We start from the raw sequence: 17,383 nt of genomic DNA on the forward strand, positions 1-17,383 counted from the left end.
AACCCGGGGTCGGGCAGGGCCTTTCTGTGTTCTTCCCGTGCATGCGCATCTCTCCGGGCACTCCGGCTTCCTCCCACAGACCAAAACATGCTCGTTAGGTTAATTGGTCTCTAAAATTGTCCGTGAGTGTGAGTGTGTGAGTTGTCTGTCTGTGTGGCTGTGTATGTTGCCCTGCGATCGGCTGGCGACCGGTTCAGGGTGTACCCCGCCTCTCGCAGAAAATTGCTAGCTGGGATAGGCTCCAGCCCCCCGCAACCCCGAAATGGGATGCGCGGGTAAAGAAGATGAATGAATGAATAAATAATGCATGTAGGTTTACAGTACATTGACGGTGTCATGCGTGCAGCCCTCCAGAACACCAGGTGGCGCTAATCTCGGTTTAGTGTCGCGACAAACTGAAGCAGAAACAGATTTATAGAAGGAAAAACAGACAGGTAATTGGGGAAAAGTCTACGACACGTAAAAACAAAGTCGTTTTTGGAGTTAATATCATTGAATGCCGACCTCCTGCGCATTGTATTATCATTATTTCCACCCGTACACCCGTGTATATTCGTTTAAAAGTTTCAGTAAGTATATTTGCGCACAGCTCGCACTTGCAGAGGAAGCAGCTGTGTGTCTACGGCTCAACCTCCAGGTGATAACGTGTGTTTTGGTGTCCTCTCAAACAGGATCTTTATGGAAATACATGACATGCTTCATAGCGCATCTTCAAAATGTGCAGTTTGGTTTCAACAGTCACTTTGCATTTAATTAAGGAAAATGTCTCCAGATACTCTCCACTCGTGTTGTTACCTGAAGTCTGCGTTGATAAAGGGTTTGCAGGAATAAGAGTTTCCTTCCTTCTGGTCCGTAGGGATCTTTGATGTGATGCCAGAAATCCACAGAAAGTCAGTCAAGTTCAAAGGTGTAACTTGGTGAAGAGTTCAGTGAGTGAGGTTTTGATTGTCCAGAGCACCGCCACAGCTACAGATCGAAACATGACCTGCTCCTGACTACCAGTAGTTCAAATCTGTCTGGCAGCTGAATGTGAGATTTGCAAATGATGTTAAAAACGAGCTTTCTGCTGACCTCCGTGTCTGTATCTCGGCTCTGTGTTCCATTGGTTTCTTGAATCAGCGCTGTGATGGAAATGCAGCTTCCACCTCACGAGGGAGACGTCCTCTCGGTGGTCGACATGCACACGGGTGGAGAGCCTTTGCGGGTCATCCTCAGCTGTGTCCCAGAGGTCAAAGGTGACAGCGTGCTGTCCAAACGCCGCTACGTCCGAGAGCATCTGGACCACCTCAGGAGGGTGCTGATGTACGAGCCGCGGGGGCACTATGACATGTACGGAGCGCTGATCGTGGACAGCGAGCTGCCTGAGGCCGATCTGGGCGTGCTGTTCATGCACAACGAGGGGTACAGCACCATGTGCGGACACGCCGTCATCGCACTGGGACGCTTCGCAGTGGACTACAAACTGGTGAAAGAGCCACAGTCACCAGAGACCCAAGTGAACATACACTGCCCGTGCGGGCTGGTGAAGGCGTTCGTTGAGTACTCTGATGGTAAAACAGGAGGAGTGAGATTTCTCAGTGTGCCCGCGTTTGCGTTTGCTACAGGTAAGACACTCAGAGCAGCTCCCAGGTGTTTTCTTTTCTTTTCTTTTTACTCTGCAGGTCTAACTAAATGACTTTTCTCCAGATGTGACGGTGACAGTGGAAGGGTTTGGTGATGTGGTGGTCAACATCAGCTACGGAGGAGCCTTCTACGCCTTTGTGAACGCCCAGAGGTTTGGCCTGGATGTGACCAAGTCCAGGACTCGAGATCTGGTGGACGCGGCCACGGCGGTGACCAAAGCTGTCAAATCTCAGGTAAGAAGATCATATTGTCACCCGTGTTCGATCACCACACACAGTGAACAGATATGGAATATATCAGGATTATTTGACAGTTCTGTTTTCTCTCCCAGGTGAAGTTGCACCACCCAACCAGTGATGATCTGGCCTTCCTCTACGGCACCATCCTCACCGACGGCAAAGATGCTTATTCCTCTGATGCCACTGCCAATGTCTGCGTGTTCGCAGAGGCTCAGGTATTTTAAAGATCCTGGTCCTGAGAGAATCCCACGTTGTTATATGACACTTCACGGAGGATTGAAAGTACAGAACAGACACTCGCTGTCTGGTTGGTCAGTATTACCGGACGTTAACTGGTTTAAACGTGTTCTCAGGTGGACCGAAGCCCCACTGGTTCTGGCGTTACAGCCCGAGTGGCTCTCCAGTATCACAAAGGTCTCATCCAGCTGAACCAGACCAGGACGTTTGAGAGTGGAGCCACTGGATCCCAGTTCACTGGGAAAGCTGTCGAGGTACCAAAGTTCTCACTTGTAAAATGAGTAAAAATGTATTAAGACTCACATTTAAAGCCCTGGTTCTGGCCAATAATAGATAGCCTTCAGCCATGGACGGATTAGGAGGCTGATGTGTGTGTAGATAAGATGTTGATAGGTTGATTTGAGATAAAATCTCCCCTCAGCTGGAATCAGTCACTGCGGGGTGTTTAAAGATGTAACATATAGGAATCGGCCACCTGCCAAAGGTCGATCCACTGTTTTATTTTTAGGATGGTTACGTTGATTTAACATGTTCAGCTGTTCAGATCATCAGGACTTAAATTGATGGGTGGGCTGACTTTAATTAGTGACTCTGCAGAATATGACATATTACAATAGAAATGAGTTCACAGCCATTAGTGAATCAGGAAATGTCACGTTGTCAGTTATTGTAGAAACTACTGTTGTACAAAGTCCACCACAAAGACTTCCCCTCCTGCCGTTTATCATTACTCTGAAAAGTGTAACCTTCTGTCGGTGTAGTGCAAGTCAAAGTCTTTTCTTAATCTCCTGGTTGCACATGGAATATAATCTTAAATCCATATCCTCAGTTAACATGTGTTGTGTATGTACATTGCTTACATTTAGACTTTTTAGGCTTCATGTGAATCAGTTTTTGCATCTGAAGTGACTGAAGTGATGAAGCTGGAACGGTAAAAACATTTAGTCTCTTGTCTTTCACGGAGGCGTTTGTGATTCTCTCTCGTTCTTTCTGTTCAGGAGACCAAGTGTGGAGACTTCAAGGCTGTGGTGGTGGAAGTCGCCGGCAGAGCTTTCTACACCGGAGTTTCACGCTTTGTGCAGGAGCCAGATGACAAGCTGGCACATGGTTTTCTGCTGAAGTGAGCCTCAAATACACTTTGTCTCTAAGCTGTCAGTGAGTATTAAGCCCATAATAAACTGTTCAGAGTAGTGTCAAAATTATCTGTCTAAGAGTGATTTATAGCCTGATTTAACCTGAGCAGTAAATGAAGAAATTTCTTTGTGGGTGAAATTATCCACCATTCATGAGGACCAACAACTTACTGCAGTGCAGAAAATGCATGTCGTTCAGAGCATTTGTGTGCAATAGCAGTTATTAACCACTAGATGGAGTAATGAGCCAGGTTTGTATCAGGGTCTTTGCTCTTTGATACTTGACTCACACAAACAGATTCTACCATCATTTCTGTGTCCAGTGGTACTAATAAATAACTTTTTGAACCATAGTAAATTAATTCTTTCCTGTATTTGTTAACTAAGTACAAAAACCCATAACTGTTTTCTCCCATTTATTATCATCAGGTCATTTTACAATGGAAGGCAATATTTAAATTATAAAAGTCCAATGGAGCTTTTTGACACTGGATGGATTCACACAGCTGAGGGGACAAACTGAAATTAAAGGTTTCACGTCCACATGTGAAGTTTTGAAGAATGAAGACGTCACATGTGGATCGCAGAGAGTTTAAGCTTTTTTTTTTTTTTTTTGTAATTCTCTAGTGTGAATCCAGCCAGCGCACAGAAAACATTTCATCTACTCAAAACCTAAAGGAGGGCACTCCCTTCAGAGGGGGGAAAACAAGTGTATTGCATCTATTGGGTATGGTTTTAATGGCGTTTAGCATAGTAATTATGAATTTATATGTGCATGTGTAACAAGCACGCAACCTTATATATAGATATATGTAATCTATGACATGAGTGTCCACACTTGTTGAGAAATTGCAGATTAGGCCCAGGCCTTTGAGAGTACCCACTCAACAATTAAAATCAACAGAGTTAAGGCCAGCTCTTAACAGGGAAAAGTTCAAATAAAACATACAGTGGTCAGATACATAAATGCTGCACGTCAATAAAGATGAATAGAAAAGAAACTTCTGCCTCTCAGCTGCCTGTCCTGCAGCGGAAACCGCGTCTGTCAAACAATGCAGCGTCTCAGTCCTGTGATGGTTCTGACTGCAAGAGGACGTCAGCTTCGAGAGGAAGTTCAGATTCAGTCTTTCTCCAAAAATCGTCTCGTGGACGCTTCAGGCGAGTGAAAGCAGCCCCTCTCCATCTATGAAATCAGTCTGTACAAAATGGCCCCTTGTGTTTTTTAATGGAATCATCTTCCTGTTTGGTTTGAGCATCAAGCCCTGAAGGAGTCTGCGAGCTGCACATCTGTGCATAGATCCTGACGTACAAAAACAGCACAGACCGGGTTCCTGACAAACCACCGCGAGCATCTCTCACACCTGGAAGGAAACTTTTTCTCCTGCGGGAAATAACATTCAGCTCCTGCACGACAGCCTCCTCAAACATTTGACCAAAGTGATCCTCCAGCAGGGAATTATCTGATTTGGTCGTTAATAACAAGTTTTGGCTTCTGCTCCGTTTAACATGAAAATCTCAGAGGATGAAAGGTCGACAACATGTTGTGCTGTGTGCGGCTCTGCAGCGATGAGGCCGAGCTGGGTGGGAACGGAGGAGGGTGCAGAGGAATGTTCATGTCAGTTTGACCCGAGGGAAACTAATGATGGCGGGGGGGGGGGGGGGGAGCAGGGATGATGACCTCAGCCCTGCTTAGAAGTTGAGCTTTGTGACCGGTCGCTCTCTGCTCGAGTCTGTGGTCTGGCTGTTGATGCGCTTGCGGTTGCGTTTCATCTTGGACAAGTCTTTGTCGAAGACCTCGCCTGATCGCAGCGCTGACACCAAGTCGTCGAACTCGCCGCCGTCCTCCTCCCCGTTTGCCTTTGCTTTCCGGGCCTTTCGCTCCTTCTCCCTCTGCTCTTTCAGCTGGTGACACAGAAATGATTGTAATTCAATGATTCCCTCTCAATTTATTAACCAGAGGTTAACCAGAGGCATCAAAGAAAAATGTTGGCATTTGGGGAAATGCATGTTTTCACTTGTTTGTTCGATAACACTCATACCTGTGTGGTGAATCTGAGCTGCAGCCAGCTGCTGCTTAGCTTAGCTTAGCATAACGACTGGAAACAGATAGCCTGGCACTGCCCAAAGGTAACACAATCTGTCAACACCTCGAAAGCTATTTCTTGGCTGGTTCACAGATTCCATTTTTACACTTCAGATTTTGTATGGATTAAACAAACAAGATATAACTTGATAATTAATCAGCTTCAGAGGTGCTGACAGGTGGATTCTGTGACCTTCAGAGACAGCCAAGCTGTTTGTTTCTCCTCGTTTCCAGCCTCTGTGCTAAGCTAAGCTGCTGCTGGCTGTTATATTGAAAGTACAGATATGAGAGTGGTATCGGCCTTCTCATCGAACACTCTGCAAGAAAGCCAATAAACGGATTTCTCATAATGTCAAACTGTTCCTTTTAGGCAAGACTGTGTAACCTTTGCTACAGAGAGGCCACTGTGGCCCCAAGTGGGTATTACAAGATCATGGCAAATTGAATTTATATGAGTCAGTTGCTTGAGAGGCATCAGCGGGGCCTCCTGATACGCCATGAGTTTAAGATGCCAACAATGTGTTCAGTGTCCCCAGTTGGAGACTGCTCCAGGACTTTTTCTGCATCTAATCCGCTCATTTCTCTCCCCAGTTTCTGTCAAATCTATACTGTGTACTGTCTTTATAATGTCTACTGTAGCAGCAGGACCTGAGTGTACTGAATTAATCAAAGGGTCATTTTATTGGTTATTCTTTGTTATTAATCTTCGTTGAAAAGTCCTGTAGTCTGATTTTAAAGAATTTCCAGAATATTTCAGATTGGAATGGAACCAGGGAACGATCACATACTTGAGCTTCCATTTTGGCCCTGCGCTCCTCCTCCTCTTTGCGTCTTCGCATGTTCTCGTTCTCCTGCTGAGCCTCAGTGAACGACTGCAGGAACTGGTCGAAGATACCAAAGAACTCATCCGGCTGCATCTTACCAGGATCCTCACCGAAGTGCTTTAGTGCCCTCAGGAACTGTGGGACCAAAGAGGTAGGGGCACAGAGAGAGGGGCACATGGGATTAGATTTACAGCAGGACACAGTAGAGCCATGTTTTACTCCATCTTTGACTGTTTTACAGGAGACTCGTTAGGTCTCAGCTCTTTGAAATCAGAGCAGGGCACCAGCAGTCGGGCTTTGAAGCCCGCGTTAACCCAGATCTGACCGGCTACTGATTACAGCCCAGGCCAGAGACTGGAGCCGGAGCCCAAATTAAGGCAACGTGTTTGTTGAGTATTTTTCACAGTACGTTAAAAGGAGAACATCCAGATGTGAGATCATGTTGAGAACATGCACCATATAAGAAGTGTATGCTAACGGCAGCTCTATCCACGACACACAAAATCTACCAGGTGGAGCAAAGATGCATTTAACTTCCTGAATTTTTTTTTTTTTTGTTCTGAATGTGCATAATTTCTGTGACAAAATGGCTAAAATGGCCCCTTTTTTTTCTTTATTCTGCGACAATTCTATTATACATGCACACAGACAAAACAGAAGCAGGGAGCTGTTTAAACCATATCCTTCTGTTTCCCAATAATGAGCACAGAGGACCACTGTAAACACTCTCAAATATTTAACTGTGGGACACCGTAAATGATTCACAGAACTAATGGTTGCCATGTGATCAGCGGAGCACTTGGGTCAATGTAGCACACACACACCGTAGAGCGAAAGTCATGCTCAAGGTAAAAGCGCTTCCTGTCCTGCACCAATAAACGTGGACAGACACCATAAATTTAACTTCAGGGTGTCACGCTCTCCTTAGGAAGGTGAATATGCTCAGGTTTCTGGCGGTAAAAAGCCCAGTTCCCTTAAAATGGCTGCAAAATCCAGATAATATGTTAGGTTGGCAGGTGCGATCAAGGCCAATGTCCATATATAATGACGAACATCATGGTGTAAAATAATATCCAACCCTCCACACATGGCACCAAGCAGGCTGACCAATAAAGCGTCAGAGGTGCTGCAGGAGGAGGCGGTTCACTCCTGCTGTTAGCTTTGCTACAAAGGTGACTGATGAAGTCAGTAAGGCGTGCAGGAACAGCTGTGCCGAGAGGAAATGGGATGAAAGCTTTCAGCGTTTGTGTCTACAAGTGACGGCAGTGCGTGACGGTGGTGCTGTGCGGCCTGCCCAGACGATGACTTACCAGCTCCTTGGCCTCTGTGAGAGAGTCCTCCACATCGGAGAAGCTGAAACTGGCCACAGTGATGAACTGACTCACCACCGACACGAACTTGTCGCCCAGCTCCTGCGGTCGCTTCTTCTGGTATTCCAGCTCCTAGGGGTGAAGAGGATGCAGGGGACGGGACATGGGAAGGAAAAATGAAAGAAGAGCTAAAGCAGAGCCGCGCTAAACATAGTGTAACAGCCTGCCCAACACATAACATGTATTATCTCATTGATTTTTGTGACTCACGTTCTCCACGCTTTTGAAGCCGCTGCGCAGGTTGCCCATATCTTTTTCCAGCTCAGTCATGCTGCAAAACAAAAGGAGAAGGAAAAACTAATTGTTTAATACAAGATGGAAAGCAAACAAGAGAATCAGGCGTGTTTCAGGCTGCAGGATCTCCACAGCGCCACCTACTTGACTTTGGCTGCCTCTGAGATACTCTGGAGTTCCTCCTGGAACAACAGGACTTTGGGGTATTTCTTCTCCAGGATGGTGATCAGATAGTGCAGGAGAGTGATGTTTCTGCAAACAGAGAGCAGCAGACACACCGAGTGAACGTGGCATATGTGCAATATATTGCTTTTATTATGTAGGTTCAGATATGAATTAAGCATATGGAGTTTCATGTGCGTCACATTCCCTGTTCCAGATGTGACTTTTATAGATTTCATGCCGTTCTTTCTGTTACTGCTGAAAAGTTTTGATGTTATGACTGAAAAACGTTCTTACTTGTCGATACTGGATTTGGTATCAGCGATCTTGTTGAGTGAGGACACCTTGAAGCCGTAAGCGTTCCCCCTCTGACCCTTGTTCATGAAGTTTCCAAAGGCCAGCACCACCTCCAACAGCTGCTTCAGGTTTCTGTTGTGCAAGATCTCCTTAGATGCCTTGGCCAGAGCTGAGACCCCAAAACATGAAGAAAAGACATGTTTTCAGGTGTCTGATATGTTTATAGACTATTTTTCGAAAATAAAAACAAAGCAAAGTGTTTCACTTAGTGTCACTGGTGTGTGAAAATATGCAACTTTTCCCACCTTCAACTTTGGGTTTCAACTCAGCTATCCTCTCTGCAAACTTCTTCTTGAAGTATAAGGACTGCAGCCTCTGCTGGTAGTGGTTTATTCTGGACGGGATGGAAAGTGCGTGTCAGAGGAGGATAAAAATAGACGAAAATAATAAATTATAAACAGGGAAATCCACACATTTGGACAAAAGCCACAAACATGGACATCATGCCTGAGTAGAATGAGGCACGTCGCCCGCGTGCTTACTTAAATGGCACATATAAAGTTTGACTTGTGGTAATGAAGCTTATTTTTGGCAGCGTTTTTGATTTCGGCTTCTAAACCACCGACTCTGCAGCTAATGAATGCCACAGTGACATCCATCCTGGAGTCCATTCTGTACTTTGAGTAAACTCAAATGACAAAAGTAAATCATTAAAAACAAAAACAATTTTTTTTTCGTTTCCTTTGTTCTTTTTATACTCCAGGACTTTGTTTACGAAACTGCAACACAAATACTGTTATTACATTATGGACTCTCTTCATTCACCAACGCAATTTAGAAATAATGATTCACACAGACAGCTATTGTTCGCTGCTCAGTACATTGTGGCCATGTGTCATTTCATTTATCTGCTCTGACTAACAGGGAACAATGGCCATTGTTTCTCATCAGGTCTGATCTGCAGAGCGCTGTGCTGACCTGAAGCTGTCAGGTCTGAGGTCAGTAACTGTTCAATACAGAATGAAAAAGGTAACAGCTGAGAGAGAATGAGTGAAGTACCTGCTCATCTCATAGAGGAAGCGGTCGGGTTTTGCCATTCGGTCCAGCTCATGCTTGTGCTCCTCCAAAAGATCCACATCGCTCTTCTCTGGGACAAACTTCAGCAGCTGAGGGGGCGTGAACACACTCTTAACTTAGCATATAAAAACTCATTCATCTGTATCATACCGGGAGATGAACAGCATGCTAACATGCTCCTGCATCTCACGATGTATGTCACTAAGCACACGTTTTTTTCTTTTTTTGCAAAGCTCCACAACCATAATAACGTGTTGAAGTTCGTACTGACATGCATTACCTCACTCTGCAGAGAATGGAAAACATCCAGTCACTAAATGAAAGCACATTTGATTTTTCAAGTGCCGCTGCAGCACCGATTAGTGTTTCTCCACTACCCCCTACCTAATTTTGGAGGCCTGGCTTACTCATTTTAACTGCAGCAGTGATATGTCTATGCTTCTTTTTTGTTTGTTAGTTTTGGTGTGTTTGTGTGTTGGAGGACTGAAGGTGTGTGTGAATGTAACAAAGTCAAATCTTTAGCGTAGCCTCTTGAGGCTACTTTGTGCTGGTTCCCGTTTTACTTTGGACTGAATTACTTTGAACGTGACGATGTGTCGCTACATGATGATCTTCCCCTTCTTCCTGCGCTCTTCCTGCCTGAAGTCTCTGTCCTGCACATGTGTGCATATAAAAAGTCGACTATAAGCTCGATTTCCTGTGCACTGGAGTTTTCCAGGAGAAAATCAATCAGGGGAAATCCAATTCCTCTAATCAACTACCCCGATCAAAGTCACCAGGTGTCTCGTTTGTGACTTTTAAGAAATCAGCTTACTGGAGAAAGCCGACTGTAACCTGGCGCATGTATAAACACACAGCATGAGAGCTGCTGCTGCATGCTGGAAACCTGATGAAGTACCTGCTCCAGCATGTCTTTGGGAAGGTCCTCCTGTTCGTCCATGGTTAGAATGGCTCTCTTGATCTCCTCATTCGAAAGCTTCAACCTGCAGCGCACAACACATGAGTCCATTAAATAAATATACGACAGCCTGGGAAGTGTCAGTAATGTGTGTTATGAGCGTTATAATGCTGCAATAAACCTACCGCGAGAGGAGGATGTTACAGTTTTGAGCTCGACGGCCATCAATGACTGACAGCTCCTTGACCTTTTTAGAGCTCAGCATGTCTTCCTCTGCCTCTTTCTGTGAGCACAGTGATGAAGAGGTCAGAGTGCAACAGGCTACTCAAACATGCATAAGTCAGTTTTAGTTGAAGTCACCCACAGACACACCACAATGACGATGACACATGCCCTAAAATCCCAACCGAGAGAAAATACAGTACAAAGGTTTTGAAATCAGGCACACATTCATGAGTACATGCAAATACGACACAAAGTGAAGGGGCTCTGAACACAAGGTTGTATAATCTGTCGGACACACATTAAGTAAGAAGGTGTAGCTGTAAGTACAACAAGACACGACGTATAACACGTAAATCTGAATGAATCCACGAGGGGCGACAAACGTTCAGATCTACTGTACTGTTAAGTGCACTCACCTGTTTGCTGTTATTGATCATAAAGAAGTCCTAAAATGCAGGCAAGAAGCAGGGAAGATGTAAGCACTCATTAGAATAAGTAAAGCAGTTACGTGATTGCAGCCCATAAAAACAAACAGCAAAACCAATCAGAGCTCATTCAGCACTTAAATGCCAATGGATCCATCAGTAATGAAGTGAGCAGCAGTGAGGCGCGAGCTGTTCAGTTGTTCTATATGAGCTTATCGTTCACATGCTGTGCACATAAGAAGTCTGTGGAGTGTGTCTAGTTTTTGTTTTGTCATCTTTTCATTTCAACTAATCAGGCCCACGCTGAACATCTAACGTGTTCGTGCTCCCATTCATTCATTTTCAGTCTTTTTTTTTTTTACATCTTATTGTGTGTGTTGGACATGCTGAAAGCGCCTGTTGACATCTTTAACTCTGAAAAGACATGCTCATTCCCCTTGGCACAACTAATAAAGACACTACTGATTATGAATAACTAGTGACTAAATTATTTGCAAAATGAAGCCATGAGAGGAAAAGAAGATGATCCTGAGCAGCTCACTCATGCATTTTCAATCACATTTGGCAAAAACCACAAACAAAAATGGCAAAAAAAAAAAAACAGCATTCCAGTCAAGTGTAACAGGGCGTTTAAGATGATTCAAGCATGACATTTTTGCCTCTAATAAATCCCCAAAATCTTTCAGGCAATTTCTCCATTCTACCATTAATGTCTCAATTTTTTCATCCTTCAGGCCGACTTTTGTTTTGCTGTAAATGATCTGACCTCTCCCCTTCTCTCTTGTCCGACTGTGCTTGAGAAATCAAAAGTTGCAAAACTGAAGAAATTTTTCAAAATGCAAGCCAGCTGAGCCCTCTGCCACCCATCCCACCCACCCAGTCCGCCCCCCCCCCCCTCGGCACCAGACGCCAGCATTTGGTGAGTTGGAGAGATGAACTGCATCGCCCTCAGTACCTGCTGTCTCTGATAGGCTGAGAAGGTCTTTTCAACGTCATCCAGATCCAGGATTTTGAAAACCCTGGCATCATCCACATCCATCCACACAGTGCCCTCCAGCTTATTCTGAGCAGAGGAGAAAAACACATTTACATCTCATGTTCTAACACAAACCCTCAATATATTCAGCTATTTCATACTGCTCTCACCTCAGCTAACTTGGCCCAGTTGAAGGATTTGAGTGCATTGGATGGCTGGGGAATGTTCTTCTTCTTCAGGGATGGTCCTAGGGGTGCTCCTGGCGGGGGAGGGATACCCCCGATGGGTGGGCGTCCGGGAGGAGGTGGAGGTCCGCCTGGAGGAGGGGGTGGGGGAGGTGGAGGAGGCATCATGCCCCCAGGAGGAGGCGGTGGGGGAGGCGGGCCCATACCTCCAAAGGATGACATGGGTGGAGGAGGCAGGGGACCACCGGGGGGACCAGGGGTGAGGGGAGGCCCTCCAGGAACAACAGCTGCCTGTCTCTGCAGGGAAAGACCGAGGAGATTGAAATGCTGCAGAGTTTAACATTACAGGAGAATACTGCTGATTTGGTGATGGGTTTTTGTTTTGTTTCCCCTCTTCATGCTTCTGAAACTCCTTCAAGAGAAGGTCATTACCTGCGATGAGTAGTCAAAAATCAACTCAAGTCACTGTCCGGTCACTGGTGACATAATAACTGTGACAAATTTTTTATTTTGTGACACTTTGCCACTTAAGGAAACAACATAAAGTAACACATCAGTATGAGACAGAAGTGTTACATGGCTTCAATTTTGGCATTTCAGCTCCTGACAGCGGGATGATTATAAGCAGCTCTTATGTGAACTCATCCACCGCTGGTTGTCAATATCCAACTTAATATTCATCCAGGTTGCATTTAAATGTTATTATTAAGTGACCCAGAGAATATGAAGGACCACGTACGGTGCTGAGTTCATGCAGTCGGGCAGTGAGTTCGGCCACTTGCTGTTTCACATTCTTGTGCTCGGTGCTCTCCTTCTCCAGCTTCTCTTTCATCTTGTTGAGCGTCTGCATCATGTCCTCTTTCTCCTGAGTCTTTGCATCACATTCACGCTCCTTCTTCTCAAACCTCTGCTGCAGCTCGTGGTGCTCTGTGAGAGAAGTCGCAGAGATGCATGTTCAGCGCACTGAGTTGATATAAAAGCTGATTTTAATTGGCAACCACCTTTAACATCTCTTCCAGGTAAGTAACTCATAGTCTTGCTAACCTTTTCTCATTTTCTCTGCCTGCTCTTTCCACTGCTTGACCTCATTTTCATTGACCAGCCTGCAGAAAGAATGAAACACATAATTAGGCACAGCATCTGCATGAATAACTCCACTCATTGTTTTTCTGAACTTAAAAGGGAAGCTATTTTTGAGCCAACACTGTTGAGCACATGGCTTTTTAACAGGAACACAAACACTGGTGTCCATTCTTCAATCTGCCAGCAGCGTAATCTGTTCCATGTACTCATTCATGTGTCAGAGGAAATCAGAGGACTCACATCCGGACAACGTTCTTCACGTTAAAGTTCTCCAGTGGTGTGACGTCGGGGTCGTGACCTTTGTCATTCTGCAAGACCATCTGCTGGACGATACGATCCAGCAGCAGCCAGTACTGCACTGTGTTACCGCTCCTCTTATCTGCGGAGAGAGGAAGAGAGAGTTTCCCATTAGCCTGCTGGCTTGACTTTTTAATATTCATCCCAGTGATTAGGATTAGTATCTCCATTAGTGCGACCCAGATTCTAAAACAAAAAATTAACACAGAAAGCAATCACTTGCAAACGAATAAAAATGTTCAGTGCATCCCATAATATTCAGCAATATTATTCCGATTCCAAGTGCCAATCACAAGCTTGCACTTTATGAACTCTTGTGTATCACCACAGCACTCATATTCCCGACTGAAGTGTTAATTAAACTCTTCATGCCTCGGGAAAGTAACTGAGACTCATTAAAAAGCCACTAAGAGGGGAAGGTGGGCATTACAGGGAAGAGCTGCTGCTACTGTCTGCTGCCTCTTTGTTCGCCTCTGCCAACCAGTCAAGCTGAAGTTTATCTGTCTAGAATCATATTGTACATGCAGTGAAGGGATTTAATAGAAAGTCCTACTAATTCCTATACTGACATGTATGATTCCAGTGAATAAATTCCTGTGAGAAACATGCTGTCTTCGCTCAGAGGCTCTTTTTACAGAGGACTGATAAGAGAGCTTCATCACATGGTGCAATGTCCGTACGGACAACCAGAAAGAACATAAAGCCTCTGGCCACGGCTGTCAGTGCAGACGCATGAATGTAAAGCCAACAACAGTAGCTGAGTATTAGGTTTGGCTGGGAATGTGCTAATGTGGACAAAGTCAACATCGCTATCTTTTTTGGCCAGAAACCAGAACGTACAGAAGTACTGTGTGTTTTGTGGGAGTAATACTACTTCATGGTTTGGAGCCTCATTATATTTCAGGATATCTTAAATTCACTGAAGTCTTTTAATCACATTTTCCAACACAAAAGGTTCTGACTCTATTTCTCTGTGATAATATTCGCCCTGATGTGGTCTATAGATGAAGTAATGAACCATACAAAGAAAGACTCACGTGGCATGAGGAGACAGTGATGCAGGACAGACATAAAGTGCGGATATGCGTCAGTGTGGTTCATCTTCTTGCGGATGAGATCGAAAACTTGGGTGGCACTTTTGGTGTCTATATGTACCTGGAAGAGGAGAAGTAAAACAATGGGACCTGTCAAAATCTGGTGCAAGGTATTTTACAGTCAGAAATAATGCAATAATAAGGTCAGGAAATGATCTTTTTCCCCCTTACCGACTCAAAACGTTTTGACAAAGCCAGCTCATCCTCGTTCCGCAGCATCTCAAAGTAGTCTAAATGCCTGAGAGTGTAAAAAAACTGGATTAGAGCGGCAGTCTGCAAATGTGATGCACTTACATCAGGTTTTACTTAGAAAGATCTCTGTAAAACGTGATCTCTGGGACAATCTCTGTTGTCTTGCCACCTGATTTGGTGCCTTTCACGTTAGAGGGGGCAAGAGGATTCTTTCTCACCTGTCTAATGTGGAGTTTTCATGAGAACGTAGCTTATCGATCACAGGCTGGATCCCCAACATGAGGAACTCATATCGTAGGTGGATACGGAATTCCAAACTTGTCTATATTTGGGAAGAAAAGCAGATGAAAAGGGATGCAAACAACGCTTCAGAGCAGCTCAGGGGCATGATGACCTTCTACTGTGAGAGGGAGCATAAAAACTGTCTGAGGTCTATAATTCACCTCTCCAGCGCCTTGACTCAGCACAGCGTTTATAAAGGACATGATGGCTGTTTTCAGGTTGACCTCATCTCTGTATCGGCCCGTACTCCGGTCCAGATCGTTTATAAGTGTCTGCGGGATGACAGGTCATTACAGTTGTGTTAATTAAACTTCACGCGATGTTGCTTCTAAATGACTTTGCAAAAGGTTTGAAACCACAACACTTGGCTTGCTCTCACCCACCTGGAATCGCGTCCTCTCGCAGGCGAAGCGTTGATAGTGCAGCATGGCCTGCAGGATCTTTTTGTGCCCGCCGGGCACCAGGCACACGGCGCCCATGATCTCCAACACCGCCACCTTGGTCTTGATGTTCTCCGTGGCCAAGCTCTGAGCGATGATGTTGATGCTCTCGGAGTGAGAGAGGACGTGGGCGCGGCCCTGCGAGTTGTTCATCAGAGCTTTGATGCAGCCGATCAGAGACGTGTGGATCTGAGACTCTGTGGTCTCGTAGTCCATGCTCTTCAGGAAGTTTAGGATGCACGTCAGGCCGTCCAGGTCGATAAAACGAGTCACGAACCTGAGAGGAGAGCGGGCACAGAGAGTTTAGTGACAGAGAAAGACCAGTTTAATGTGAAATATAATGCACAAATAGCTAAATGTGTGTTATGTGTATGTATGTCTACTTGTCCAGAGTCATCTTCAGCAAATATAATAATTAACTCATGACATTTGCTTTGAAAGTGTGCTTTGACATCAGTGAAGAATACCAAACTAACTCTGCGGTGACCTTTATGGCCATTCAGTTCTTAAAGGACTCATTTACATACTGTTGTGAGGAACAGTGACAGACAAGGTGAGGGGAGGTTAAATGAACAGAGATGTGATTATAGATGACATTATACATAAAGGACAGGAAGGCGGTAACAAAGACTGGACAGAGCGACATGAGAGAAGGACTCGTCCACCTCATGGGTTGTGTCCTCAGAGCCGTCTTCAAGCTCTCTATGGTTTTGTTCCTCTCTTCCTCGTCTTCCTTCTCCAGAGCGAGGAGCGTCTTTCTCTGCTCGACAAAAGATTAAACATCATAAAGGTCTCAGTCTGTTGTCTGAGAAGCAATTTAGGGGCAAAATGAAGTTCATGTTATTACTTACAGCTGCCATTGAATTGAGCTGATCAATGTAGTATTCTGGCCAACTAGTTGCACTTTTGTTTTCTTCTTGTTCCTGGAACACAGAGAATAACAGAGATTGAACAATGCTGTGCAGTGATCCTGAGAGATTGTTTTTAAGGAACAAGTTAATTGGAAAAAGTGTGTTTGGCTTATGAAGATTAATCGGCGGCGACTGGAATTTAAAAAAAGGTCACAGAAGAATGCGGTCTTGAAGGAAATATTTCAAAAAGTCACAAGAGGGGACAAGTTTCAATTTGGTTCATGTCCTATGTCGGCATACATCAAAGTGGAACTACAAACCAGATGGAGAACTTCATCAATTGGCTTTGAAAGACATGAAACACACAAACAGCGACAAACACACGGGGAACAGACGGTCCAGGGCCTAAATAGCCAAAAGCCAAAAATGGAGCAGGATCTCAAAGTAGGGCGACACAGATATCCACCCCATTTTATCATCGAGCGCTTCACTGAGTTTCAGGAGATGGTGAGAAGCGCAGAAAAGAGAGCACAGCTGCTTGAGAAAATCTTGAGATTAGCAAATGAACGTTAAAACTGCGGATTAAGGACGTGGCCTGATTTATGCTGAGATTAATCTCCTGACAGGCACGTTTGTATTACAAATTAAAAAAATAATAATAATAACAGCAAGATGTTTCTGAGATGATTTAATGTTCCTACTCAAGGGCAAACACTGAGGAGAAAACGACTTGACCATGAACTTGGCTTGTACATAAAAGGCCCCCCGGCTTTCATTTTAACTCTCACTCCATTAAGCACAAGTGAGCTGTGGCCATCAGAAACTAATTGGGCGTCAGTTAATAAAGAGGCCTGCAGAGACTTGGCTGTTCTCTGACAGAAACTGCAGGGCCTTGGCCGGTCTGCAGGGATCGTGCAGCGACAGGGAGATCTGATCCTGCTGTTCCACTCAAGACCGGTGCCAGCTTGACCAGGCGGGTGCTGGCCGGAGTTCAGTGCATTAGTGGAGCGGTCGCAGAGGTGGGACCACTTCCCTTCGCATCTTAAAGAGTTCATCTTTCAACTCGGAAGTCAGCACTCTTCAAACACTGACATGTCTGCAGTTTATTTAGGGTCATGATGAGAGAGAAATGTGGGGAGTGTATTTCTGGGAGTTT

The 17,383-nt window shown here is 44.9% G+C and overlaps 2 protein-coding genes across 5 annotated transcripts in view; one reads left to right on the forward strand and one right to left on the reverse strand.

The window, feature by feature from the left end:
- The first annotated feature begins 389 nt into the window (after positions 1 to 389).
- Positions 390 to 3,584, forward strand: l3hypdh (trans-L-3-hydroxyproline dehydratase). 2 transcript variants are annotated; one of them, XM_076756024.1, is made up of 6 exons: positions 390 to 434; positions 1,120 to 1,604; positions 1,687 to 1,856; positions 1,955 to 2,077; positions 2,216 to 2,353; positions 3,098 to 3,584. In XM_076756024.1, exons 2-6 carry the CDS (start codon positions 1,127 to 1,129, stop codon positions 3,221 to 3,223), a joined length of 1,035 nt encoding a protein of 344 aa, XP_076612139.1. In that variant the 5' UTR covers positions 390 to 434; positions 1,120 to 1,126; the 3' UTR covers positions 3,224 to 3,584. The 2 variants fall into 2 exon arrangements, with proteins under 2 accessions (XP_076612139.1, XP_076612141.1); XM_076756026.1 differs by having other exon boundaries at positions 400 to 1,604; positions 3,098 to 3,320.
- Positions 3,585 to 3,633: 49 nt separating this feature from the next.
- The window catches only part of daam1b (dishevelled associated activator of morphogenesis 1b), a 45,616-nt gene continuing 31,866 nt past the window's right edge, over positions 3,634 to 17,383 (reverse strand). For 2 of the 3 annotated variants that reach the window (XM_076756021.1, XM_076756022.1), the window contains exons 4-26: positions 16,228 to 16,299; positions 16,042 to 16,136; positions 15,320 to 15,653; positions 15,098 to 15,208; positions 14,873 to 14,976; positions 14,634 to 14,700; positions 14,406 to 14,523; positions 13,312 to 13,450; positions 13,033 to 13,091; positions 12,728 to 12,915; positions 11,974 to 12,285; positions 11,783 to 11,890; positions 10,819 to 10,848; positions 10,363 to 10,460; positions 10,178 to 10,262; positions 9,262 to 9,368; positions 8,508 to 8,596; positions 8,203 to 8,371; positions 7,888 to 7,995; positions 7,720 to 7,780; positions 7,450 to 7,581; positions 6,104 to 6,274; positions 3,634 to 5,134 (exon numbers count right to left, since the gene is read on the reverse strand). In XM_076756021.1, the coding sequence (XP_076612136.1) occupies positions 4,922 to 5,134; positions 6,104 to 6,274; positions 7,450 to 7,581; positions 7,720 to 7,780; positions 7,888 to 7,995; positions 8,203 to 8,371; positions 8,508 to 8,596; positions 9,262 to 9,368; positions 10,178 to 10,262; positions 10,363 to 10,460; positions 10,819 to 10,848; positions 11,783 to 11,890; positions 11,974 to 12,285; positions 12,728 to 12,915; positions 13,033 to 13,091; positions 13,312 to 13,450; positions 14,406 to 14,523; positions 14,634 to 14,700; positions 14,873 to 14,976; positions 15,098 to 15,208; positions 15,320 to 15,653; positions 16,042 to 16,136; positions 16,228 to 16,299 (2,970 nt within the window). In that variant the 3' untranslated portion in view covers positions 3,634 to 4,921. The remainder of the gene's footprint in view (positions 5,135 to 6,103; positions 6,275 to 7,449; positions 7,582 to 7,719; positions 7,781 to 7,887; positions 7,996 to 8,202; positions 8,372 to 8,507; positions 8,597 to 9,261; positions 9,369 to 10,177; positions 10,263 to 10,362; positions 10,461 to 10,818; positions 10,849 to 11,782; positions 11,891 to 11,973; positions 12,286 to 12,727; positions 12,916 to 13,032; positions 13,092 to 13,311; positions 13,451 to 14,405; positions 14,524 to 14,633; positions 14,701 to 14,872; positions 14,977 to 15,097; positions 15,209 to 15,319; positions 15,654 to 16,041; positions 16,137 to 16,227; positions 16,300 to 17,383) is intronic. The other variant, XM_076756023.1, reaches the window with a different exon arrangement.

This window comes from Chaetodon auriga, chromosome 18 (assembly GCF_051107435.1).
Source record: "Chaetodon auriga isolate fChaAug3 chromosome 18, fChaAug3.hap1, whole genome shotgun sequence".
Lineage (NCBI taxonomy): Eukaryota > Metazoa > Chordata > Actinopteri > Chaetodontiformes > Chaetodontidae > Chaetodon > Chaetodon auriga.

Bases quoted from the DNA above. Each gene is read 5' to 3' on its own strand.
- l3hypdh (XM_076756024.1), top strand. From the start codon at position 1,127: ATGGAAATGCAGCTTCCACCTCACGAGGGAGACGTCCTCTCGGTGGTC. The intron at 1,857-1,954 runs GTAAGAAGATCA...TTTCTCTCCCAG, and splicing joins CCAAAGCTGTCAAATCTCAG to GTGAAGTTGCACCACCCAAC. The intron at 2,078-2,215 runs GTATTTTAAAGA...ACGTGTTCTCAG, and splicing joins GCGTGTTCGCAGAGGCTCAG to GTGGACCGAAGCCCCACTGG.